At 40.3% G+C, this 27,876-nt stretch overlaps 2 protein-coding genes and 1 long non-coding RNA gene across 3 annotated transcripts; 2 read left to right on the forward strand and 1 right to left on the reverse strand.

The window, feature by feature from the left end:
• Window positions 1-7,316: 7,316 nt before the first annotated feature.
• Window positions 7,317-11,898, forward strand: bnip4 (BCL2 interacting protein 4). The gene is made up of 6 exons (XM_061689920.1): window positions 7,317-7,487; window positions 7,782-7,959; window positions 8,053-8,110; window positions 9,000-9,106; window positions 9,807-9,956; window positions 11,349-11,898. The coding sequence occupies exons 1-6, from the start codon at window positions 7,445-7,447 to the stop codon at window positions 11,389-11,391; spliced, it is 579 nt and encodes a 192-aa protein (XP_061545904.1). The 5' UTR covers window positions 7,317-7,444; the 3' UTR covers window positions 11,392-11,898.
• On the reverse strand, window positions 11,832-22,480 carry ppp2r2d (protein phosphatase 2, regulatory subunit B, delta). Its single transcript, XM_061689919.1, has 10 exons — window positions 22,247-22,480; window positions 21,935-22,009; window positions 18,613-18,710; window positions 18,357-18,522; window positions 18,178-18,290; window positions 17,928-18,105; window positions 16,895-17,059; window positions 16,636-16,805; window positions 14,795-14,886; window positions 11,832-13,516 (listed from the first exon to the last, which is right to left on the reverse strand). The coding sequence occupies exons 1-10, from the start codon at window positions 22,251-22,253 to the stop codon at window positions 13,237-13,239; spliced, it is 1,344 nt and encodes a 447-aa protein (XP_061545903.1). The 5' UTR covers window positions 22,254-22,480; the 3' UTR covers window positions 11,832-13,236.
• LOC133409627 (uncharacterized) lies at window positions 22,252-27,671 on the forward strand. The gene is made up of 5 exons (XR_009769430.1): window positions 22,252-22,527; window positions 24,114-24,222; window positions 25,756-25,848; window positions 27,233-27,365; window positions 27,466-27,671. It is a non-coding gene; the product is annotated as an uncharacterized LOC133409627 (long non-coding RNA).
• Window positions 27,672-27,876: the final 205 nt, after the last annotated feature.

Here is a 27,876-nt window from a genome sequence, read left to right on the forward strand (position 1 = left end):
AGTTCAACTCTACTGTCGTTTTTTTTTTCTCTCTCTTCTGGTATCTGATTTCTCAGTGTCCGTTCTTTTTTTTTTGTCCACTTCTAAAACTAGCGTTCTGTTTCACCAAATGCATTAAAATATGTATGTCTTTCTTTATGTTCCAGCCAAGTGCGCTGATTGTGCATGCATCATAAATTCACACATGTCCACTTTCACTGTGCAAAGACAATATGATTTATTCAGAGCGTTTAAGGGCTTCATATAAAGTCGATAAAAACGAGGCTTTAAAAAGTTGCCGCTGGCACAAGTTCCCACAATCAACCGTCTCCACATTCTGCTCGTTGCTCTCGTCTCTTTAAATCTTCTAGTCATGTGTCTCAAAAGGGCGCCTGAACTTTGAGGCAATTAAAGAGCACAGAGAGCAGACTGCATCCCAGACATACGGGATGATTAAGGCTGGCTCGCAGTGTCAGACAGAGGCCTCGAGACCATACTAATAAGTTTACATCATAGCTAGAGATGAATAGAGGGGTTTTAATTGAATGTTGGCTCATTCATTATGGATGGAGCACTGGAGTATATGATACTTCCTGCTGCTAGGATTGATAAAGATGCAGGATAATCAACTTAGATTCTGCGAGATGCAAGCAGAGGGAACATCCAGCTTCATTTTGCCTTTTCATTTTCTCTCTGATTCCTCTTTTTGCTTTTCATTTCCCCACTGATTCCTTGTTTAGTTGCTTCAGTCACTATTTTTTCAAAGTTTGTGTATTGAATTACATTTCTTCCCCAGCAAATTGAGTTTGCGTTTTGCAAAGATATCAAAATGTGGAATAAGGCCACTTGTGTCAGGAAGAAAATATGCAGTGAGATAGAAGATTAACGTGTTTCGTGACCATGCTAGTAAATAAAAACACCTGTGACTTGGCCACTGTTTGGCAGTACAATACAGTCATGCACACAAATGACGAAGAGTTTTACTCAACTACTCTGACACAATAATCTGCTGTAATATTCATGGTTTTTCGATGAAGAAAAATAATTTATGCATGTGTATATTGTTATATTGTCTGTCTACATGTGTTGCTGCGCTGTTTGTGTTAAAACATCTGTTGAGTAAAGCATTACTGGAAAGCTTGAAATACCAGCATTTTTTAGATCCAGTAGGTGTCAGTATTGAGCAACATGAGCCTCACTTGCTTAAGCTACCCTGAACTAATAAGTGCGATGGAAACACAAACCACATGGGCCACAGAATCAGAATCAGAATCATCTTTATTTGCCAAGTATGTCCAAAACACACAAGGAATTTGTCTCCGGTAGTTGGAGCCGCTCTAGTACAACAGGAACCTTTTTGCTACCAGGAATTCAAAGTTCCTGGGCTGGTTGGTTGGAAAAGACCCTCTTATAACACCGCCACATTGATGCTATTTGTGAGCTCGTCACACCCAGCACCTCAAATAAACAAAAAATAAAAGGTGGTTGGTGGCGACTCTTCAGTGTATGACAGAGGCCGTAATACAATATACAGAGTGTCCCAAAAGTCACTATACACTTCCTTTTTTCTAGTTCATTTCAGGTATCATTTTGACTGTCAGCATTTGACACCTGAGCCTTTGCAGTTTTTTTTTAAAGCATATCATTCCCTTGGCCATAGATCGCCTATTGGCATAAATGCAGCCTGGCAGTTAATTTCAGTGCCAGTTGGAGAAGCTTTATTGCCGTCACACTGGACTAACGCATAATACAATTTACACGTACGTTTGTTGAGCATCATAATCATACGCTTGAAGCCTTTCAACAACTGGAAGTCACTATGGGATAAAGCTTTATCACTCTCTCAAGCGTCCGCGGAATCGGGATTTTGTTGATGATGAGTTCTATTGCCGCTCCCCAAATACACTTTCCCTGGCTTTGCGCGAACGCCTGCTCAAGAAGTTCGGTAAATTCCTCAGTGGGAACCCTTCCGCCGCTTAAGTTTGTCAAGAACAGATCCTATTTTAATAAACTTGCCATGGATAGCGTGTCTGGGAAAAAACAAACACCATCAGTCACTATCTGAGGAAATACAGTGTTTCTTTCCATGCTGGGCTCAGTGATGACTTTTAACCATTTTTCTTACAAATACGTACAGTATTTATGGTTAATACAGTGTAGTGATTGAATTACAAAATTGTGTACTGTGCACATTATTTTTTCCACTGGGCGCAAACTGCTTTACCTTTTCAAGGCCACTGGTTTGTTATGATTTGTGTGTGAACAGAGCAATCCATTGCAAAACAAACTAATGTTAAAAGCTCAATGGAACGACGACCTCCGTGTGGAATTAAAAAAGCCACACGCATGAAGTGGAATTTACCACATATAACACTGTTTATATACAAACACAAAAATTGAGTAATCCCCCGGGGGCACTCGTTCCATTCACTTTCATACTTTCTGTTAATTATAGTACATCGCTTTTTACGTGCAAAACGAATTTGCTATTAAATTATTCATCGCAAATTCCTTTCAGGAAAGCTAATTCATTTTTTAAGAGAAGTCTTACTTCAAATAAAAAAAAAACAACAATTAAAATGAGTTAACATAAGTAGAATATGCCGAGTCTAATTTATGGACTCTTACCTCCAGCTTTATAATATTACAAAATTAAAAACTTTGCCCATTACAGCATGAGGCAATTTCGACATAAGGGCTGATGTGGCCTCCTAATGGCTTATAAATAATAAAATATGGCTTTGAAGGTTTCTGTTAATCCATAATTAACACGTTTTTTTTTTGGGGGGGGGGCGTTAAAATATATAGGAGTGTGTGATACAGAGTGGATAAGAAATGCCCCAAAGATGTAATGAGGTATTTTGCCGATGTAGACTGTGGCTATAGAAAGTGAACACATCACTGTGAACATTTGCGGTGCTTTTAAATACAGTACAGGGGGAAAAAACTACTTACATTCAATTAGATATATTACACATACCGGTATGTTAAATCAAAATGTACACAAAAGACTTATTTCTCTCAAATATTGTTCACAAATTTGTCTAAATCTGTGTTAGTGAGGACTTCTACTTTTCCGAGGTAATCCATCCACATCACAGGTGTGGCATATCCAGATGCTTATTGGACAGCATGATGATTGTGCAGGTGTGCCTTAGATTGCCCACAATACTGTAAAATTTGCAGTTTTACAGTATTGGGATGGATTTATGGATTGTTTCGGCAAATGAGAAGTGCTCACTAACAAAGATTTAGATTGGTGGATTACCTCGGAAAATTTGAAAGAGATTTTATGTGGTCTTTTGTGTACATACAAAACCTTTTAGATCTTTTTGAGTTTAGCTCATGAAAAATGGGCGCAAAAACTAAAGTGTTGGGGTAATTTTTTTTTTGTTCCGTATAATTAGCCGCATAAACCAGGTTCAACGCCAATCCAACGCTAGCACGGTCATAATCCATATTTTTTTTCATGTGGATGATGTACATAGATTGAACAAATGATTTGGGTGTTTAGTATTTAGGTCACCAGTCAATTGTACTTACTCACTTATTTATCTGCGTCAAATGTACCTACCCAGTTATTTATCTGCATGGCAGGATGTGTTCAATGGAGTTTAATTGTCAGTGCTAATTAGGAGTGGAACAGCTGCTTAATGCCTTCCTGCCTTACTACAACTTCCTGTATTCCCTCTTTCTCATCGCCCTTTCTACCAAACCTATTTACTCTATATGCTGTATCTAACGTTTCATGTGCTGTTTCGTTTGTTAGCTGCATTCAGCTTTCGCCGTTTCGAATGCCATCTGTTTCCGGGACGTGGAGATGAACAAAACATCCGTAACATTTTACACAATTATTGTCACCGGCAACACATCCTGACAGCGGTTTATGAAAATCTAAACCACTTACACCAGCACAATATGAGATTGCTTGCTTGTATATGGATTATGACTACTAAAATGCTTATATGCTTTTAGAGGATGCATGCATTGCTTATTGAATAAACAATATTGGCATTTCACAAGCGGTCAACACATTATTTTGTATGGGAACCATGATTCATTCGTTTATTTCTGTGAGGCCATATGCGGTGTTTGGGAAATTATTGGATCTCTTTCATATTCAGGCAAAATTAGACAGATGGATGATGTGAAATTGCGAAGCATACACTATACGCTTTCATCATACGTGGTGGCTGTGGCATTGACCATCAAACTGGAATCATTTCAGCACAAATGATCACATCTTCAAAAGTGATATAACAAGTAAAAAAGTCCAAGCCTGAATGCAATTGGGGTGGTCCCATTTAGACATTCTATCACCCTGTCAGTGCAAAAGTATACATGCAGTGGAAAGTTATTAGTCAGTCAAAAACTTGACAGAGTTCTTTACGATTTACCTTCTTTATTACCCCATTGATGAATACATTGACGAGGGTCAGTTTAATGGCCACCACTATCACTAGACCTAGATAATGTATGTTCAAGAAAATCACGCACTGTTGAAGATGTTGAAATCCAACAAAAAAAGCACATGTAGAAATTGATAATAGTAAAGACATCCGTGTTAAAGTGTGACTACAGGAATGTGTAAATGTTAAAGGCCAGCAATTTGAGCACGTAAGAGATTGTGCTTCACAGTCTTCATAATAAAAACTGTATACCTACTTTTGCACTTCATCTATTTTTTTCAATGTATTTATCATATTGTTGCCTTTTTTTTTTAATTTATCCATCCATTTTCTAAGCCGCTTATCCTCACAAGGGTCGCAGGAATGCTGGAGCCTTTCCCAGCTATCAACAGGCAGGAGGCGGGGTACACTCTGAACTGGTTGCCAGCCAATCGCAGGGCACACATAAACAAACAACCATTCGCACTCACATTCACACCTACAGGCAATGTAGTCTTCGATTAACCTACCATGCATGTTTTTGGGTTGTGGGAGGAAACCAGAGTGCCCGGAGAAAACCCACGCAGGCACGGGGAGAACATGCAAAATCCACACAAGCGGGGCCGGGGATTGAACCCCGGTCCTCAGAACTGTGAGGCAGACGCTCTAACCAGTCGACCAACGTGCCGCCCATAAAAACTGTATACCTACTTTTTCACTTCATGTATTTTTTTCAATGTATTTATCATTGTTGTTGCGCTTTTTAAAAATTTATATAAAATAAAATACATACTATATCATGTATTCCCCCCACACCCCCACAATTCAAACTAATATGCTCTTATCTTGATAAAAAAATATAAACTATGGCTTTTGTTACCATGACGACTGGGACAGAGCTGGGGTGGCGCTCGGTAGGGCATTGCGGCTACTCACTGTTTTTAACTTATTGCTGTATTTTGACTTTTCTGACCCCTCTAGTGACTATTTACAAAAAAAAGAAGCAGTGTTGTCATTTTATTGGAGATTTTTTTGAGACTGTCCAGAGCCAGAGATGCTCACCCCTCCACTGTCCAGATTGCAAATAAATGGCGCTGGCTTGCTGCTAATTTAACCATATACACCCCCAACCCACCCCCATAAAGTGAGTGCCCATACAAATTGGAATGTATTTTCACTAAGCCACTGTTACACAGCAAGTGTATGCATCTTTTTCAGAAATAGGGAGCTAAAAAATGTCCTTGGTTGTTTTAATTTACATTAAAAAGTCAATTTCCCCAAGGTATTTCCTCTCTAAAAAGAGAGATTTTATACTATATATTATATACTGTCTTCTCTGAGTGGATGGTTTCCCCTTCTCAGAAACAACATTTGTAGCTCTTTTGCAAGCAACGCTACAGTGCAAAGATACATTGAATTTCAGACGTTATCCAGTAAAACTTGTTTTCTTTCAAGTGTATTTCAGTCAGCTAGATTACAGTAGGAACAAGCTCATGTCTGGCAGGAAGAAGGACATGTTCCAAAGTAATAGCTCCCCTAAATTGCTGAAATAATTGAGTTTTCCAGGAATGATCAATCACGCTAATATCCGCATGAGGAAAATGTAATTTCATTTCCCCGCCTCAAATTTGGAGTCTCCTCCGTGAGATATCACGCACGATTCACATCGACTCTATGGACTGGTCAAAATACAGTGGCTGTTCTGCAATGGCGATTTTTGATATGGGCACCACAGCCGGAGACAACAATCCAGCATGTGTATACAAGTAAACACAGCCCGGCCCGAAGGCTATATGAGGAAATATGGCCATCGTAAATCAGAAAGGTACACTTTGTTAAGTCTGGAATGGTAATAAGTGGAGTTATGACTTTTTGGGCAAGGCCATGTTTGCTGGATAGTTAGTGAACTTTTAGAAACAAATATATTACCTATCACAGGATTCCTATGCAATTATAGAACATATGCTAAAGTACGTAATTTAATTTGATCAATTTCCAGGTCTGCAAATGTATGGAAAGTAGAATGTACTGAATGGAAAATACTTACATGTACAGGACTGTTACCACAGCTCTCTTTTCTAATACCTGAAATTAAAACTAATCCAATCTACGAAGGAGGGATTTGAGAGATAAGATATTTATTGATCCCACAATTAAAAATTAATCACCAAATTCAGTCTGTCTTCAAGACAGTAAAAGCATTTTGAAAAGATGTACAAACTGTCAATGTGCAGTTTAAAATAAAATTATTGGTTTAGTCTTAATTTATTGGAACATTCTGCACCAGGGGTCACCAAGGATCACATGAGTACCACCCTGCGTGTTCTAAAAAATAGCATTGTGATTTCCGGGGAATGTTGTAGATGTGATCAAATGTATTTTTATGATACGTGTCTATTTATTGGTGATTAATTCAGTTATTTACATGATACACCTACTTACTCAAATGCCACAAAGTATTATTTATTTATTTTACCGGGAATTGTCAAATTATTCATATTTTTTTCCCTCTCAATTAGGGTGCGGAATCAGTATGGAATTTTGAAACTTTAGATCTGTGGGAACCTTTATCAGCATTACTCAATACGCAAGTCAATGACTCACAGCCTACAGCACAAACAAATACCACTGATTAAGGAGTAGTGTTGCTAAATAATACTCTGAGGGGGGTGTGATCTTTGACTGCCACCAGCACCCAAATGCGCAGGACTGCGTCGAGTAATTGTCCCACGACATTTATCCGACGTGGTCCGTTTCACCATTCTATTTGTGATGTATCGCGTAAATGTCACGGGGTGTTATCAAATCCCCGCTTGTGACATTTAGGGGACGCAACAAAGCGTCTTGTTTTTTCCCTGCGCATGCGCAGTCGCTCCAGGGGAGAGGCGGGGCGTACGTCTTAAACGTGCCGTGCGCGCCCTCGCTTCGACCAATCAGCGTCGAGATAAACACTTGCTTGCGTCATTGTTATTGTGTGCTGCTCGGACGGAGCTCCAGCTGTTCGGGGCTCGCTGGAGATTTCGCCACCGTTTCGCGGATTTGACACATTTAAAACACTGAAAACTGAGGAGGAGGCCATGTCGATACCAAATGACGCTTCGTTGGAGGACAATTTGCAAGGTATTGTGTTAAAATGACAGGTTTTGTTCGGAAATGGCGCAAGCTAGCGTGAAAACAGTGTTGGGAAGCATCACTACGAGCTTGTGGAGATGAATTTACATTGTTTTGTGAACGTGTCTGTAAATAAGACACGGAAGCGACACCAACTTGTATTGAATTATATGTGTAAACTTTCTATAATTAAAAAATATATATATTTTTTTTGCATCAATACTAACTTGTCCTCAATTCTATGTGTAAACTTGCTATATTTTCCCATATTTCAATTTTTAAAAATTATTAATTTTTTTTAAGGTTCGTGGGTGGAGTTACACTTCAGCGGGGCAGCCTCCCAAAGCAACCGTCGCCACGGAGGCCAGGAGCTCGTGATGCCCACGTCCACTCAGCAGCAGGATGACGTGGAAAACATGCTGCTGGACGCCCAGCACGAGTCGGGCAGGAACAGTTCGGGCGGAAGCTCGCAGTGCGACAGGTCTGCGCATGCTTGGAAAGGGGAAGTTGGTGGTTGGGAAATGCTGATAGTCACTCACGTTTTTTTAATTTATTTTTTTCTTCTTTCCAACAGCCCACGCAGAGCAGTGACCCCGCTTGTGTGTAGAGGTTCAGGTGGAAGCAGCTTGCAGGTACTTTTATTTCATGAGATCCACTGTTTTGATTTGATGAAAAGTGGCGTACATACAGTACATATCAATTTTTAACATATCGACCAAGTTTGAAAATGTGAGAGACCCTACTACACACGACGAGGAAATGTCTCACCCTGTGGTAAGCTGTTTGAGCATTGATTTTTATATCCTTGATATCCATCTTAAGGTAGTACTAGTTGACACAGCACGCTACTATGAAGCGCTAAATCTTAACTAATAGAATAATATAATGTTACTAGAGGTACAAGTAGCACACAGTTGTCTACTATTGCCACATTTTTAGTTATCGTACTAGTATGGCAAAGTTGTCCTACAAGAGAGGACAAAGAGTGTAGTAGTACATGGTGTTCATGGAAAATAATTGAGTTGATATCCTGGATAGTCAGCTTAAGGTTGTACTAATAGGCCAAAATTGGCACTATTAGCGTTAGAAAAAGTAAGCAACTCTACTGCACTGAAGTGACTTAGTAGTGCGAACAAGCGTGTACTAGTACAATGGCTTTCCATACTGCACAGCACACTGATGTCTGCTGTAGTACCGAGACTGGCCTGCAAGAGGCAGCATGGTGCTACAGGCCACGCAGAATGCTGGAAAATAAACAGTAAAAGAAAGTAGTAAAAGAAGAGGCAGAAAAAGCAAGGGAAACGGTTAGTATGTCTGATAACTACACTACATTGCTGTTGCAAACTTTTCTTCTTGTCATAATCTTTGGTAGACATCCGATCATCAGTCTTTCACGGCTTTGATCTCATTGAAGGGAAAAGGCTCAAATTTGACACGATTGTCAGTATGCACGTTACTGGTGCTTTCATGTTTTAAATGCCAAAACCTACCCTGACCAAATCCCCAAATTTGTGCTTGTAGTCGGACGAGGACCTTCAGGAAAGAAGACAGGAAGTGGAGCTAATGATGAAGAAAAGCGCAGACTGGATCTGGGACTGGTCCAGTCGACCCGAGAACAATCCGCCAAAGTACGCATCAGCTTTTTACGTCATTACGCTCACTGTGGCTACAACATTAGGTACACAAATTTGGATTGAAACTGAGAGAGGCCATGATTTAATTGTACGGTAGTTATTGTTTCTTCTATGAGTGTTGTTTCTCACATAATGCTTGTCGATGTGACGCAGTACAGTTTTACACCACTGCAAACCATCCGTCCATTTTCGAGAGCACTTGTCCTCCTTAGGGTCACGGGGAACTGGAGCCTACCCCAGCTGACTTCTGCGCAAGAGGCGGGGTTTGTCGTCAGCTGGTCGCCAGTCAGTTGCAGGGCACCAATAGACAAACAACTCTATAAACACCCCCATTCACACCGAATGACAATTTCGAGCCTTCAGTGACTCGAACATGCATGTTTTTTTCGAATGTGAGAGGATGATTGGAACCGGGAACCTTTCCACTATGAGGCATACCTGTTAACCACGACACTGTCGTGCTGGACAACAATAACAAACAGCTCTAGTAATACCTTTCTGACATTGTCAATCAAAAAAAGCTACCCGGTGGTGTACCTAATGAAATGTCCGCTAAGCGTGTTTACCGTATGTACTAAAATTGTGTTCACTTGTATAAATAAAACCATCATCGACCATCATAGTTTTTAGTCGCAGTGACCTTAGACAGGCAACCCGCCGGGCGCCAATGAAAGTTTGATGTGCTCCTCCGCAGGGAGTTCCTGCTCAAGCACCCCAGGCGCTCCACCCCGCTCAGCATCCGCCACAGCAGCGTGATGAAGAAAGGCGGCGTCCTCTCGCCCGACGTCCTGCAGCTGGTCCTGCCGTCGTTAATCATCTCGCACATACTCGCCATCGGCCTCGGGTACGCCACGTTGCAATACAGGAGCATCTCAGTGAATTTATTTCAGGAGTTCAACTCTGAAAGTGCAACTCTTACACAGTAGCTTTAAACTTGAAAAAGTCATATCGACTGTCTTATGTAATATTTTAATTTGATTTTCATTATATATTAGCTAGAATCATCCAAATTACATATTTAAAAAAATAAATCATGAACTATTTCACACAGTAAGGAATCTATACATATATACATATATAATACAAGAAGTCCTCGAGTTACGACGCACTCGACCAACGACTTTTCGACTTTACGACACCCGTGCCTCGTCCGCCATTTTGTCCCAGCACCATACTGTTTCTGCTTAGCTAGTGCATAGTGCTTGAGAGATAATACACTGAGCTTGCTGTCACAATCACGTGGGACAATTCCCGTAACAGAAGTATTTCAACTTTAACGGTGATATCCGACTTACGCGGAAATTCGTCTTACGTCGCCAGCGTAGGAACGGAACTCGTTCGTAAATCGAGGACTTCCTGTACGAGGATATTCTGCTGCACATCCCAATAACATGCATGGTAGGTTAATTGAAGACTCTAAATTCCCCGTAGGTGTGAATGTGAGTTTGTTTATGTGTGCCCTGCGATTGGCTGGCAACCAGTTCAGGGTGTACCCCGCCTCCTGCCCGATGACAGCTGGGATAGGCTCCAGCACTCCCGCGACCCTTGTGAGGATAAGCGGCTCAGAAAATGGATGGATGGATGGATGGGAGTCAGCGCACACCTGACATCATTCAACTTGCCTCTGATTACCCCAAATGAAGTTAAGCCTTTACAGTACACTTTTCCTGACATTTTTTTGTTTGTTTTCCCCCTTTCTAACAGAGGTTTTGTGCTATTGCTGACTGGTATTTCAAACTGTTCATATTTTGAGGACTTCTGGCTCAAAAAATTCTTCCTTGGTTTCATCGGACCATAACACATTTCACTAGGTGTTTGGAAAATATTTTTTGTTGTCAGTTTTTTTTTTTTTTAATTTCCCCTATTGAAAGTATTGGGAAATATTTTTCATTATTGCAGTTGTTTTTTTTTAACTTCTCAATCTCAAAAATATTTTTTTTTCCAATTCAGTTGTACACATGATCAGTCACATTAATGGTGGAAAACATTTTTAAGTCATTTATCTGGAATTTGAACAGGGGTATGTCGACTTTTTATATCCACTATATCCAGAACGTCTTATGAGTAGTGCTATACATGAGTTTGTCTTTCTGCATTGAGCTACAGACAAGAATTCTTCCATGATATTCAAATTCATTGAGATGCACTTGTATGTAATACCAGTAGTACTACGTGTACACTAGTTTGCGGTGGGTTTTGCTTCTCGTTTTATAATTCACGCGGTCTATATTTTTAGGATATACATCGGGAAGCGCCTGACCTCTCACAGCACCTTCTGAGAAGTGTTGCACTCGGACCTTGATGTGACTTCAGCATGCCTTAAAATGAGAAGATCAAATGTGAAAAATCAAGCGACTGTGGGCCATGTGACTGAAACACCAACTTCGCCCCCTCCCGACCCACTGAGCCTTTGTTGGCCCCTCTCGGACTCGTCCGTGACCTGTCTCGGTTTTCTGCTGCTTCCTCCAGCTCTTTTAAAATCTACACGTTTTAGGAACTGATCCGTCGTACGTCTTTGCATTGAATCACTTGATCAAAGTTGGTAAATTGTTTGTAATATGTATTACTACTTTGTCATTTGTATCTAGGGGATCATTAGTGTGCTGTGATAATTGTATTAAAAAAAATGTGATGCACATATGGTCCATGCAGTTCAATAAAAGCTAGAAATGCACACGGTATTGTGAGTTGTGTAAGAAAATCCCCCAAAAAGGACGAACACAATTAAATTTTTATTGAACTTTGGTCAAAATAATAAACAATACATTGCCACCATGTTAGGAATCAATGGACGAAGACAATGCGTTGCGTGTTTTGTCTGAATGTACATGTAACCTTCATGTCTGTATTCTCTGCTATGGATTTGGTGATGTGTTTGGAGCAACATCCCGAATTGGTAAGGACACAGATGAGGGCTGTCGAGACTCCTACCTAAGATTGGGAGGCACTCTTTTATCACCATGTTTATGTGTGCAATGTGTTTTCATAGACAGCTACAAGTAGCAGCGGCGTATGAGGACATCACTCTAGAAAATAGGAATTACAAATAATGCACATGAGGTTCGGGCCTGGGGTGGGGGGTGTAACTTGTAGCTGTCACTCTTAAAAGTCGGAATTAAGGCTGCAGATTCCCTTTGTCCGTCTTGTGCCGTGTGCTTTACCAGCCTGCAAAAAAGCTCTAAAATCAAGACTGTCTTGATATATATACACACACTCGCTCTCTCTCTTGCGCTCACTCTCACACACACACAGGCAATATTAGTTGTGTCCAACAGTGGTTGCGGAACTGGTAGCCCCAAATAGTAGTTCAATAAACATGTTTTGCTTGAGATCTGTTCCCCAAAAAAAAAAGACAGTGGTGCGACTGGACATGTTCCACCTCTCTACAACATAAAAACATGCAAAGTAATATACATACTTCTAAATTTAAAAACACGTCTGTCGTTTTAGTTTCTTTTTATTATGTGGATGACAAGGTGTACTTGAGTAGATACAGTCAGTGAAATCAGGTCACTGTATTGATGGGTGGGGGGGAGTAAGTATGAGGAAGGGAAGGAAAGAAAGAAAGAAAAACAAGTCCGCTCTCCAGATTCACAGCCACCTCCACCAACAGATGGGTGGCCGACGGGAGGGAGGGAATGTTACAGTTTGGCCCCCCCCCCCCCGGCTGTTAATCCGCTCTTTAGGGCTCGGAAACCTTTCAAACGGTGGTACAACTTTTGACAGGACGCCACTTCTCGGGGGGGGCTTCCGAGCCTTTCAAATGGTGGAACGAGGGCTAAAAATGTCAACACAAACACCGACGTTCAAGAGTTTGACCTCTGGGGAGAGCGCCCATTCCGTCAACTGGACCCAGATAGTGCTTTCTGGGTCACGGGGCAGGGGTAAGGGAGGGGTGGTGGTGGGGGCGCTGTGGTGATTGCCCTGATGCCAAAAGGCAAAAACAACCGAAGCGTAGACTCAAAATAAAACAGACCTACGGGTCAGCCTCCAAAAAAGTAGACGCGTGCTTTCAAAAATTCTTCACCAGGAGGACAACGAGGCCGTTTTTCTTTTTGTTCTTATACAGATAGACACGTAGTAGGCTGAACTACAACAGGTATGCCAAAAGCCCTCTTCGTCTTCTAGTTGATCTTGTCCTGGAAAATGTACAAGTTGTTGGTGGCGGCCACGGCGATCACGTTGTCTTTGGGGTGCCAGGCCGTGTGCAGGATCTTCTTGTTGAAGTCCAGGCTGTCCACACTGATCTCGTCCTTCTTCCGCTTGCCGCCCGTGGACACCTTTCGCGGCTTGAGCGTGGCCCGCGGCTTGCTGCTCTCCCGGGACGCCTCCAGCGTGATGTCCCGCCGCGTGTTGCGGTCGAACATTCGGAAGAAGTTGTTATATGAGCCGGTCATGATGGCACTGAAAGGGAGGGGATTGTTAATGCATAATCATGGGTAACGCACAGTGTAGGCCAGTGTTTCCCAACCTTTATCTTTTACCTTTACCTATCTCAGATTTTTTTTAAGCGATCATTTTTTTGGGTCTTTAAAGTATATAGCCAAGTCGGAATTTAGATTTGCGTGCCTTCAGTGTAGTACCATGTTGTGCCACAACATGCAGGGCTGCATTGAGGTCTACTGAAAAGAAATGCAGCGTGAATAAGAGCAAAAAAAATAAATTAAATAAAATAAAAAGCAGAGAAATTCCTCAACTCCTACTGAATCCAGTTTGCTTGTGAGTATTGTTGTTGCGCCGTGTGAATTCAACTAGTCATTGTTTGAAGGGTTAAAAGGACCCTAAAATCTATGCTAATTTCCGTAAGCCCGTCTAAGGCATTTCATATTGTATGTTAGCATTAAGCTAGCAGACTGTCGTCAAGACGAAATTTTATGGGTTGGTTGGAACATTTTGGTGTTTGAATTTATAATATTAATTCCACTTTTTTGTGTTTCAGTTTTACAGTAAACCTCAACAGCTTGAAGCAACCACGCTTTGCCTCATATATGGAGGACTATGAGTGAGTGAGAACAGACGCTAAGGAATAATTTAAAAAATGCGTTCAATGTGTTTAAAACGTGTGGGTGGAGTATCATATAGCTTTATAAAAACCCCAAAACAAACAAACAAACAAAAAAAAACATGCGCTCTCTTTGTCACAATAAAAGTGGGTTCATTGTGTATTGAAATAATGATCTCTTACTCACAGATGTACCAGTACTTACGCTGCCATCTGGAGGTAAAGCATTTAATTGTTCCGCGTGTCACCATATGTGGCTGGCATACATGTGCAACTCAATAAAATAGAATACTGTAGGAGAATTCATCATATTTCAGCACTGCAATTCCAACATTCAAAAAAAGAAATACATTTCAGAAGGCCAATTCCCACTTCGTTTCAATATGAAAGTATTTTTGACATTGTAATTTCTTGGAGATGGTAACATGTGGGTTTTCGTTACTTGTAAACCAAAATCAGCCAAATTCTAAATAAAATATTTTACTCTGCGTAGTGTATCTATATATGAGTTTTTCAATTGAACTACAAAATACATTGTTTTCCAATTTATTGAGACGCACAAAGATGCATTATTTGTAGTAAATAAGTTCCGTGAAAATGAAAAGGACAAAAAAAGTGAAATAAGATAATTTCCCGCAGCGGTTGGGAATCACTGGTGTAGGCAATACGAGAACACAGACCTGTCACTGCCATTCCAGCAGCACTCGAACTTGTCAAAGATGCAGTCGTTTTCATACAGAGAGCACAGTTTGCTGCGAAGGTATTCATGGACCTAAAGACAAAACAAAACCAGTTTATTTATAGTGCACACTGCAAATTAGCAATACACTACAAACAACTGGACTGGTAAGCTTTATTTATAGAGTAATTTCACTTTACCTTGACCACTAAAAGGTGTAGTTCAACCTAGGGCTGGGCGATTACGGAAAAAGTGATGATCATGATTATTCTGATTGATACTGAAATCACGATTAATAAACACGATTATTCATTGATTTCGAAACTTAGTATTTATTTAACTACCAAAAGTGAACTTTAAATATAACTTGAGAACAACCAGGAAATAAATTGAAAACAAATAATAATATCTTTGAAAATATAAATTAAAAAATAAAAATAAATAAAGCCATGGCTAAAAGCATTGGCACGCCTGGGGTGACTGTATTGTCTATTGACCTTTGTAAAAAAAATTATATATATCCGTCTCTTAATATTCTGGCATTTAGAAAATAGAAAAAATGTTGGTAAACCTAATTGACCTAAAACAGGAAGATTTTAGTCTAATTTCATGTCAGACAGTCGGGTGGGGTTGGGTGTTTGCGTCGTTTCATACAAAGATATGACTATCTGCGGTTACTGCTCTATGCGCCTTGGCTTCTTGAGGTCAGTGTGGAGCGATGCGTGCATGGAGCTTTATATTACAGGAAGCTAAAAACAAAAAAAAGTCGAGGAAGAAAGCCGCAATAAACCTTAATTAAACTTCGTTTTTTCGCAGATTAGGAAGAATATATGCCCGTGAGTATTGTTATATTGTCTGGGTGTATGTGTTTGTGTGTAAATATTCGTTATTTGAAATCCCTCCCATGATCTAATGCTAATGTTAGCAAGCCCGTCAATAGGGTTTTCCATTGACTGATAGCAGAAGCTGGCGATTTCTAAAACGATGCGTGTCTTGTATTTAAATATTCAATGTAGTTCTTTTTGTTGTCCGTTTACTTTTATAGTAAACTCCAACTGGGGTGTCAATAAACCGTTTAAAGCACATTCAGGGAAGGTAGAAGAACATGCGTCACACGCTTGCAACAAGCAACACAGGGCATGTTTACAACGCAGGAACTTGCATACACAACCCGCGCTGCTACACATTAAATTGTCTTTATTTTATTATAATGATTTTATGATCGTTCCAAGCCGAAATCCCAATTAAATTTTCATTATTCGCCCAGCCGTGGTTTTAACCCTGTCAAAGTCTCAGTTGGAACACGCCATCAGTAACCTATGCTAACGCTGTGATAAAGTCGGTTTCCTAATCCCGAATTCACCTACAGTGAACCCCCGCCCACGGGAGATAGGGAGAGAGCCATGCCGCGAATAGCACAAATCTGTGAATAATTGACGCCCCCCTCCCCAAACAGGTTTGTAATTGCATTTAGATGACACATATACCGGCAAAGCACTTTGAATGAAGATCATAAAACATCTACGCCATGTACCTAGCATGTCTACAATTATAAACCCATGTTACATAAACTGTATTTAGCAGTTCAATAAACCAACACAAACAAACCACCTCCACGAGACTCAGCAATAGTATTAGCTAGCACACTAGCCTAAATAACATGCTAGCACAAACTGAATGCCTATCACAAATGAACAAACAAATATGCCCACTAGCACTTCATACTAATTAAACAGTACATCTGAAACGCAAATGGAAAAAATACACTCAGTGAATTAAACTCCTTCCCCCAAAGGAAAAAAAAAATAAGAAAAAAAAGCCAATATGCAGGGTTCACTGCACCTGATACGTCTCCACTGGCCGGTTTTCCATGTTGAGGTCCCAAACTTTGACAGAGAGGTAGTCACGTGTCATCATGTAGCGCCCGCTGTGACTGAACTTCACGTCGGAGATTGACGAGATGATCTCGGAGAAGAAAGAACGGCTGCTCGGATCCTCGGGCTCCTCGAAAACTACAATTGTTAATGATGTTAATGAAACATACTTTAAAAAATTACAAATAAAATGGACAAAATATAGCAGAGTGATGACAGGTACTCACACTTTGAGTGCCGGTCGCAGAGCGCCGCTGCTCGCATGTCACACAGACGGATGGTGCCTTTGCTACTGCTGTACACAAATACATTGCATTGGTGAGGATGGCATTCTGCCGCGGTGATGACTTCTGTCAGCTCCTCCATGTTGGCAGGCTTGATGTCTACAATATCTGGGAAGGGGACGAGAGTTAAAGGCGACAACGAGCAGCTGCAGAGCGTCAGAAAACAGAACAGCTGTCACAGGACAAAGCGCATAGGTTGAATCGAGGAAAATTGACTCGTTTGTGAAGATTTTGAAGCATTAATTCGAAAGGCTTCTGTAGATGTACATTTTTCATTTTTAAGTGTCGTCCCCCTATTTATGTCTTTGGAGGGTGTAACCCCCGAAGTGGTTACAATAGGGTTGTTGTTGCCCAGTGTGGCTGGTGAATGACCATCCTGCATACCAACCGGTTGTTCACCAGTCTGATGGCAACGCAGCTCTTCCCTATCCAGAATTTGGACATTGTCCTCAAAGGAATGTCGCTTCTTATTAAGACGCAAATGAACTGCTTTCCGATGTTGTTCTATGAAGGCTACTTGGTCTCTTCAATGTAGAGGTCATTGCACTGCACTGCTGAATTTGCTTCTCGCAAATTTTGTCCTGGGGGAAAACAGCTTTTGTCTGAGTGTGTTAAAGGGTTTGAAATACATCAGTGTGTTATATTTGGAGAAAATCTTTCTGAGTTTCTCTGACAATGTAAAGGACCACCACCTTCTGCCTCCTGTTTCCATCCTCAGGTTCGGCGAAGTGGCCTTTCTCCTGGCGGACGGTCATCCACCAGCAACGCCGGACAACACCACCACCCCCCAGGAAACACACCCACCAGAGACTTACATGGGGAAACTCCACACTTTAAAATGGAGAACTGAAGAAGCCTTTTGGATTTAAAGTGAAACGTCTTGATCAAACAAGAAGTTGCCTCAATTCAACTTTTTTGGATTACCATGACCTGGCTGACTGAGAATCTCCAGTCATAAGGGGAAAAAAAAGGATACTAAAACTTCTGTCTGTGATTTCCAAGTGCCATAAATTTATTCTTAGGTCATCTGCAGAGAGGTATGTTTCATGGTCACTATTTACAGAAATGGAATTAATGTGATAGGTGTGCGCATTTGCAAAGATCCTCCGTGGGCTGGCTTCTACCATGAGATCCATTGGCATTAGCACCGGTACCTGCAAGGCAGACACATAAGACAGGCTCAGTCAAAAAAGAGGACAAGATGGGGGCAGTGGGAGTGGACATACCCGTAGAGAGGTGATTCTAAAGGGGTCTATGAGTCGACCATCTTCATATTTCAGGTTGTAGCCTTCCGCCCGTTTGTCACGTTCACTTATTTTCCACAATTTGATAGTTTTATCTGATCAAAAGGAAAAATCGGATAAGAGACGAAGTTTGACACAGAGCAAAAAAAGTTACCTCTTACCGTTTGTCGAAAGTAGAAAGTGGGCAGCATTCTGTTGGGGTAGCCACCTAATTTTATTTATTTTCTCCTCGATTTCTAAACTTTTCAAGTAGTCAAATTCAGGCTCGTGACTCTGAAAAGTGCTATAAACATTGTACTCGCCACGCAGGTGTGGACGATTTTTAGACTGTAAAGCAAAAGAGAACACAATTTACCAATTAGTGACTCATTGGATGACAAATAAAGTGCTCATTGAAACCGGGGAAAATTAAAATACCTCCTGTTCGTGTTGAAATATCACTACTCTGCCGCCCTTGTCTCCCGTAGCGAGAAGCTCTCCGGAATAGTTGAATTCAACCGTGGAGATTATGTCAGCTATAAATAGAAACAACAAGCTGTGATGATGTGTAAAAATATCTGCGTTGAGTTAAGAGTCGCATGCCGTAACAAATGACAATCACTGATCATTGGGAAAACAGCTTATGTCAAGCATAAACTGGCAGGAATGCATTAGGGAATCATGGGTTTAGTACAAGGGAAGCAATATGTTTAGTCGTAGCATTTCTATACAAATAATCCGCACAAGTAAACAATTAACTGTGTTAGTCGTCCCCCAATCTAAGAAATTTCACCAAATGCCCATCCCAAGTTGGTACAATATGTTTGTGTGGAAAATTACCACATCATACTGAAAGCTAGATCAATACAGTGGCGCATGGTTGGAAATGTATTAGGGATGACCAAAGTGCCACAGACAGGATAAACATCAACATTTTCCCAGACTTTGTTGACTAACAATATCACGGTCTGTAATAAGGTCTAGCATCTCATTCATCTTTTTACAGATCAAATGACAGACGATAACGACAATCATAGGCAGCTGTTGTATACAAGCGTACATCCTCGTGTACAAATGTCATAAAATTTTCTTTATTCAGAGCATTTTGCACTGCCCTCTATATAGCGGTGATTCCCAACCACCATGGGAAATGATCCAATTTCACTTAATTGGTCAGAAAATTATAATTTATTTACTAAAAATAATGTATCTTTGTTCATCTATCTATGCCAGCGATGTTAAGTGACAGGCAGAACAATGAAATGCTCTTTGACTAGATGGCTGAAGGTACAATTAACATGTTGCCAATCATACAACAGATTAATAGCTTTGTATTCAACTCAACAGCCCCAGATTTCACACTGTATAAGTACGTTTATGAGTAACTTGAGATGAGCTCATTATTTCATCATTTCTATATACTTTTTGTGGCATTTTTTGTTTGCTGATGTGCCATGAGATTTTTCTAATGAAAGTTATGTGCGTTGGCTTACACGTTACGATGTCGCGTATCCAGAGACATTGGTACATTACTTTTTCGTATTTATACACTACTCACAAAATGTTAGGAATTTAAGGCTTTCAGGTGAAATTTCAGGATGAGCCTAAAATGTGCTACTTAGCTTTACTTTTGAATCTAAAAGTCCAGCAGGCCAGTGTTTCGGTACTTTTAGCATAACTTGCTGTTTTCTAACAGCGATTTAAATGGCAAAATTCACATCAGGTGTTTGAACTAATACATTTCCCAGGATGCCTCTCTCTATGCCATTCTGTGGGTCTTCCAGCCTCTCTATATCTCTGTTGCAACCTTCTGATGGACTCTCTGTGACTCTTAAGCTCGGTGTCCACTTCCCTTCTGAGAATATCCTGTTTGTTAGGCCTGCCGCACACGACTAAACCGTCGTCAACAAATTACAGTTGGCTACTCGCATCCGCACAACTGGCGACTGACCTGCACACACACACCGCTGCAACAGAAAAACTATTACCCAAATTGCAACCCTGGTGTTCTTATTAACAAGATTTTGAAGCGCCACATACTGCGTTGTTTTTATTGAACCACAAACAACATTGTGCGATTGTCGAGGAATAAACAGATTGCGCTGGCCACTGCGGCTCTACTAGAATACAAAGAAAGAACACTGGCATGAGCCTGATGGCATTGATTGCAATTGTGCATTTCTCCACGCTTTGCTTTTTAGCCACAGGTACAAATAAAAATTGTAAAACATATATATATATATATATATATATATATATATATATATATATATATATAATTGCTATGGCCGGATCTCGCTTTGTACCCAGAAACAAAAACATTTGTTGTGAAAGCTCATGCCATGCGTCATGGTATCTTTGATTGGCCGTTCCATCTGTGACGTTGCAATGCCGTTAAACCGTGATTTAAATTTAGAACACCAGCAAAACTAGTTGCCCACGGTTGTCCAATCATGAAAACTAGTTACAGAACCCCTCAAACGCGACGACAGTTCAGCCGCATCGCATGCTGTACTGATATACATAACTACCGATGACGTGGAACAGGAACCTTTAATCGAACAGGCACTTTTAATCGCGACTTTTAAATTTCTCAAAAGAAAACAGCATTTCTCAAAAGAGGACATTTCCTAAATTTAGAGTCAACAAACCCCTCTCAAAAACATTTTGTCGAGTAAGGCGCTTTTTCAAATCTATGTACTGGTATTTATTTCCTCATATCTTTCTATGTTTCTGCCAAATTTCATGTAAATTGGTCAATGCACAAAAATTTTTTGGAGTCAGAGGTGACCAGGTCCTTTGAGATGTTAGCCTGACCAGCCATGAAGGCTCACATTTTCTGAAACTTGCAATGCTCATTTCATGAATTTTATGAATTACAAGCGCCTCCTAACTGTGATATATTTATTCCTTACTATGCATTTTAATTGCTTACGGACTGTTTGTTTATTTTTTACTCTTAAACATTAGATTTTTGTTTTTAATGCACAGCATTATAATAAAAAAATATGTACAGCAATAACAGTCGTAGTATAGCCTTGTGCTGTACTAAATGTAAAGTAATATACTTTATATTACTTTACATTTGTACATAACATTACTTTACTAAAAAGATGCCAGATTTTGTGTGGGAAATTTCAATTTAATATTCATTGCAGTTTTCAAATTGTGATTTTTGCTAACCCCAGATTTACCTGTTTCACATAGTGACTAGAATTAATTAACTAATTCATGAGAAAACAATTAATAATAATTGTATTAATAATAATTGTTCCACCCGAAGACCAACATTTCGTGAGTAATGTACATTTAATTCCTTGTGTTTCTATTGGTGAATCTGTGTCTTTGTATTCCATTTGCTTAAACCTATTTGTCTATGCCTGGACTTGTAGTCTCGAAATAAAGCTGACTGATTGCTAATAGTATCACCTATCATTATATTACGTGTACATTGTATGAATGAATGAACTCGAGCGTGATGTCACAGGACAATTTATGGGCGCAGTGCATTGACGTCACGACCACAGGCGCTCCCCCTTTCATAGCCTAGCCGCCGTGTAGCATTCGGCTAGCTAGCCGCACACACTGTAGCGTACCCGTTACAAGGAAAACGGCACGTTCGACACAATAATACACAAACGCACTTCATTCAGCCACCGGAGCCACACCGGCGGCAGCTTCTAACTAACCCGCACGAAGCGTAAAAAGAGCGGCTAAGCTCTCCTCCTCCATTCCAGCCCAGCTAACGTTAGCAACCTACCTTCCGCAACATCCTCATCTATCGCTCCTTTCACTTGAGAGAAACACCACTGAAAATCATTTCCTCCTGCAACCCCTGGAAGGTAAAAAAACAACAAAGAGAGAGAAGTGTTAGTTTTGTCACGACAGTTTCATTTGGACAACAAATGACTTGACAGTGACACAGTTATGACAACTAGCCCGCTAGTTAGCTTAGCCGGCTGACTTCCACACACTCAGGGCCATCTCATACACACACGCGCGCGCACGCACACACAGGCTAAGCGAGGTGGTGGATCCTTTTCCTCCCCTTCTTCACTATAAAGTAGCTCACCCGCCATTGCTTCATTTAGCAGCGCTTTTTGCTGTACTCGGCGCGTCCGATGCCCAAAACAACGCGCGCGGCTCGCTCAGAGTTAACGGTGAACATCCACGATCGGTGCAAAACGCCGGGGCTTTGGGATCTGTCAAGAGCACACAAATTATCCGTGATTTTTTTTTTCTCTCCCTCTTCTCTCCCCCTTTCCAAAATGGCGCACGGGACATGGAGCGGTGACGTCATGTACGCATGCCACACTCGCGCGTCCTCCTCCATCCTGCTTCAGCATCACCAAGGTAAGGAAGTTCACCACTTTATAACCATCGGTATGGCTTTTAATTCTTTATCTTACATTTTACATTACCCAGCACGCCTGCGTCCGGTCAAAGTCTATACAAATTACGAGCACACAAATAACACATCTGCACGAGAATGTGATGATTCTTATTAATACTGCAGTACAACAAACAAAATATAACTACAATAACATCACTGAAACAGCAACATACACTTTTTAATAAAAACGATAGCAAAAAAAACTAACGTGCAGTGTCACAGTAATATAATGCGCATGAGTACTACGTTTAAAATAGTATTAAAAAAATAATAAACTTGTCAAATGTTTTGTACGAATAACTTCACTAAGTGTTGATTTTTTTTTTTTTCAGATTTAAAATACAGAAATATGACGCTTTGCATGTATTTGAATTTCACGGGTCAATGAGCACCACCTAGTGGGAACATGGAAAAAATGCAGAATACGTGGGCATAAAGATGATGCACAAGTGGCCGTTGTGATAGATAGATAGATAGATAGATAGATAGATAGATAGATAAGCAATATTAATAATTACATGAAAAATAGGTAAATTCTTTTTGGTCATTCTGAAGTGCAACATTGAATAGAGAGAAAGTCTGTCAATTCGAATGCTAGTCTACATCAAGGTTTAGTTCAAATTTAGACATATAAGGGCAGTCCATTATTGCACTTAATTTATATCAGTCCTGCAAAATGACAAAAACGGAGTTAGTCCACTCTAGTTGTCAATGTCTTAAATAACACATCTGCTTGAGAATGTGATAATTTAATAATATCACATTGCAAGATAATTTAATCATTAATACTACAACTAACAAGACAAGTAACAACAATAACAACATCCCCACAGTTTTGCAAAAATGTATAATAATTCTACCATACAGTGGTATGCACGTGAGCATTAAGTTTTCAAAAATAGTATTTTAAAAAAAATTAGCCTCGTAAATTGTTCTGAGCTATTAACGTCCCTTAGTGTTTATGATGAGTTGATTTTATTTAAGAAGGGACAAAATACATACAATACACTTTGACACCTTGCAAGCGTTTGTATTTCACGGTCAATTAGCACCACCTAGTGCAAAAAAGACGACAATGCAGAAAACGTGTGCACATGATGGTTCTTCTCAAGTGGTCTTAAGAAGACTTGGCTGATGTCACAACGGAGAAATTCACTGCTTACAGCTGCAACCGCTAATATGGAACATAAGGAACACAAATTATCAAAATAAACCAGGTGTGAGTGAAAAAGTTACTTGCAAAAAAAGTACCAAGAAAACAAACAGGAACATTGTGTCAGATTTATTTGCATCTTGTTTTATTGCAAAGACAACATTGCCCATCAGTAATATTTGAGAGTATTTTTTATTGTTAATGTAAATATAAATATCCTACACACTTTTCATTCATAATTATACATGTGCATAACTGATTGCAGCCTTTTAGATACGACATGTGCCAGCTTAAAACTAAAACATCATGGAACTTAAGGCTTCCTAAATATTTAAACCAAAATATTGAATATTCTTTTTTTGTGTGTGTGTTTTTTTTCTTTTTTTTTTAAAGGTTTCGCAAAGTTTCTCAAGCAACGTTTGGAGTCTGACTGCTAAACTACACTGTACACTGTCTGAAGCACTATCATGCAGAAACACAGCTGTCATGTCATAGCCAAGAGGTAAGCTGAGCTGCATGGAATTTTATTAGACGCGCAAATGAGCGTTAGCTTCTGAAAACCTACTGCGTAGTCATGGTCCATGAAGACACTACCCCATCGCTAAGCACATATCTAAAACACACAACAGTGCCAGAATAACTTCAATTACTCTGCAGTTAATTTCTACAATAATTAGTGTAATTATCATATACATCTAAGTCTTACCAGTAGTCCTAGTGTCTGATGGCATAAGTGTATCACGTCCACTTCACGGTCAAGCTCCTCAATGGCTTGTAAATTCTGTATGGTGACAGGTGACTCAACTCACTTCACAACAAGCGACAGTTTGGCAGATATAATTATTAAGTAGTCTTCAAAAAAGAGGTTTCAAGCTGTTTATTTCCACTCTCAGCTGAAGGTTACTGTAAGAAAAAAAAAAAAACATAAGACAGATTTACACGTTGTGTACAACCGCATAGTCTCCACTACCTAATAACGTACAATGGGAAACTCCATAGGCACATGGGCTAACAATTAGCATCTATGTACCCTTAAAGCAATGGCTATATGAACACAAACAGTGCTGCAACACATGTAGAAAGACCATATAACAATACTCACAGGTGAATATTCTTTATCCTGTGCGAAGAACAACTAATATTACTGCCGTACTGAGAAGATGAGAGGAGCTGAGCCGCCAGTACAGTATATCTGTATGTCTGTCCTATACATGTGTCATAAGAACCTTTTAGTTCCAGGAACTCTTGGTTTCCAGAAACTACAAGTTCAAGGGCTTTTGGTGGGAAAAGGGGCTAATGGCACCCAACAATGCTCGGCAGGAGTGCCTCTAGTTTCCTGAAACTCGAACGTTTTAATTTTCCCTTGGGAGCTTAACAATGACTAGCAGATAAAGTTTCAAAAATATCTAACGGAATGCCGAGGAGACGATGACGACCCAAAATAGTTGCGCTGGCTGAGATTTTGACTGAGCAAGGTTTCTCTCAAACAAAAAAAGTCTGCAGTCAAGATCAGAAATAAGAAGGTTCCCTACTTTTAATTTCCAAACTTGTGATTGAACAGGTTTAGCGTGTACTGACGCATGTACAAAACAATGAATCGTTGTTTTGAATGTCTTTGCCATAACAGAAGACTTGACAATCAGTGGGAGGAGAAACCGAACCCTTGATAGCGCACATTTCTAAAATGTTGCGCTGTAATGAGCGCTCCCTCCTAATTACCGGCGTGTATTGGATTTTTGTCCTCACTTTTCTCAAAAGTTCAGTGTGAATTGTGGGTGCTCACTGGCTGCAGCGCTGTAGCTTCATCAGGTATAAGGAGAGGTGTTGACTTTATTCCAAGCCTCCAGTAACACCACTGACTCTGATAGTTCCCGATTCCGCCGGGAATTCATTATAAGACAGCTAGAGGCTGCTTGCGGACGGTTCCTGTGCTCGGCCGTATGTTAACGTGTCGCTGGGCAAACGTGGTGCAGCTGCTTTCTCTGGCTGTGGGCAACCTGGAGAGATTGATTGGTGAGCCTTCTGTTTCATCCAGGATCAGGGCCACATTCAGCAGACACGCCGCCTCCGGAGAAGACGCCATTTTCCGAGGAAAATATGGCTCATTACCAGCGCGGGCAAAATGAAGGTGTATTGACTTTTTTTTTTTTTTTTTTTTTTTTCAAAGCATCTCTGACACACAAAACACCTATTGTTGATGTTTTTTAAACCGACTTTAAAAAGTCATTCATTCACCTCTTGCACTTTTCTACATAGATCATTTTCTACTATTTACCTTTTGTAAGAAAGAGTACTAACCGCAAAATTTTTCATGTTTCTACCACAGTGGTGCCTTGAGATACAAGTTTAATTTCTTCAGTGACTTTGCGTACCTCGAAACATGCATATCTCAAATCATCGTTCTGCATTGAAATAAATGGAATGTCATTAATCTGTTCTTTATAAAAACATTCAGTATTGACACAATAGAATGTATTGTTTTATTTTACATTTTTTTTGCCACATTTTGTTTGCTTCAATTTCATGAACATTGTGCTGGTCCGTCTCTTGTGTGTGCCTTGGCCACCTGGGGGAAGTATAATACACACATACAGATATACATGGAGACGGTCACAAGTTACACCTCTATAAACTGCAGGAATGTCTACATGCGTTGCTCCATCCTGTGTGTCGCAAAATCCATTGCTTAAAGGGTGATTAAACCGCAAAATCAATGCTATTCATTAGCTCGGCTATGGCGTTTTGCATTGTTAGTTAGCATCAGGCTAAACGGACTGTTGTAAAGCAAAGCTGTGTGTTTGTTTCAAATACGCAATGTGTAATTCTCTGTTTTAAGTTTGACAGTAAACTCCAGCTGCGAGTGTCAATAAACACCTTGAAGCATCTTTTTTGAAGACTTGTTCACTCTCGACCAAACTGCTGCTCGTTGTGAAGTGAGTTGAGTTAGTTCTCTGCCACCATACGGGGCTCGTATTGGAAAATATTTAATAATTTGGTCGCAAGTCAGAGCAAAAAAATTGGCCGAACAGGGGATGGTATCTCAAGGCACCACTGTACTTCCTATCTGTAAGTAACCCAACAATTAGTCAAGTTTCTACTCATTATTTTTGTGGGATATCCTACTAACTTACCCGCAGTTTAGCTAGTGTTCTACTATTGACCTTTTGTAAGCAATTGTAGGAAGTAACCCACTAAAATCAAACATAGCTCTCCTTGTCGTTGCTTGCCTTTACGCACACACACACACACCACCTCACAGATCACCTTGCAAACATATACACCTTACACGTACACACATCCCTCCCCCATGTTTGGTCCATCAGACAGTTTTTAAAACTAACCATTGCTGTGCTCAGGGGCATGAAGCTGTGTCCAGGCGTACGCACGCACGCACACACACACACACACACACACACACACACAGAGCAGCAAAAGACAAACACATTTAATTATTCAGCAGTCTTGCTTTTTTTGTTTTTATGATTATTATTTTGGTTGTGTTGTCTCTATAGCATCCATCCGCCTTGGCGAGCACGAAGCCAGAAGACCCAGCAGATGAGCGTGCTTGAGGTCCTTGATATAATTTGCATGCGCAGATCACCGGAGGTCAGACGCGGAGGACGCGCCGCTGCTTCCACTCTTCATGTGAGCCTCTTACCCTTTTTTTTTCTTTTTTTGGTCTTTTTTTCTTCCATTTTCAACTCACTCTAACATTGAAGAACATAAGAGTTTGTTTATTTTACAGTGGAGCCGGCGCATTCCATGCAGAAGTGTGAAAAATTGGCGACAAAAGTTAATCTGTCATCATGCGTGATGTCACCATATCATGTGAGACTTTACACTTTTTCAGCCAGCAACTATTTATGCAGATTGTTTTTATTGCTTTTTATTTGGCTTTTTTGCAAGCTTTACTATTCCAAAAGAAGCAAAGACAAAATCCAGGAGTAATTGAGCCCACCCCCCCTAAAAAGGTTATAATTCCCTATAGATGCCACAAGATGATGGCAAAGCACTACATTTCTATAAGACAGGGCGATGACCTGTCTAAATGAAGCTCCTTCCTTCACTTCAACATATGTCATTAGTACCAAAATGCCGCAAGAATGCCCCAAACAAATACTTTTATATTAGACATGGCACAAGAAAATTTGAATTT

The sequence above is a fragment of the Phycodurus eques genome, chromosome 11 (assembly GCF_024500275.1).
Source record: "Phycodurus eques isolate BA_2022a chromosome 11, UOR_Pequ_1.1, whole genome shotgun sequence".
NCBI classification, from domain to species: Eukaryota; Metazoa; Chordata; class Actinopteri; order Syngnathiformes; family Syngnathidae; genus Phycodurus; species Phycodurus eques.

Bases quoted from the DNA above. Each gene is read 5' to 3' on its own strand.
- bnip4 (XM_061689920.1), top strand. From the start codon at position 7,445: ATGTCGATACCAAATGACGCTTCGTTGGAGGACAATTTGCAAG. The intron at 7,488-7,781 runs GTATTGTGTTAA...ATTTTTTTTAAG, and splicing joins GTTGGAGGACAATTTGCAAG to GTTCGTGGGTGGAGTTACAC. The intron at 8,111-8,999 runs GTACTTTTATTT...TTGTGCTTGTAG, and splicing joins CAGGTGGAAGCAGCTTGCAG to TCGGACGAGGACCTTCAGGA.
- ppp2r2d (XM_061689919.1), bottom strand. The intron at 18,523-18,612 runs GTATTTTAATTT...TTTGCTTTACAG, and splicing joins TATTTCAACACGAACAGGAG to TCTAAAAATCGTCCACACCT. The intron at 13,517-14,794 runs GTCTGTGTTCTC...CCTCCCTTTCAG, and splicing joins TGCTGGAATGGCAGTGACAG to TGCCATCATGACCGGCTCAT.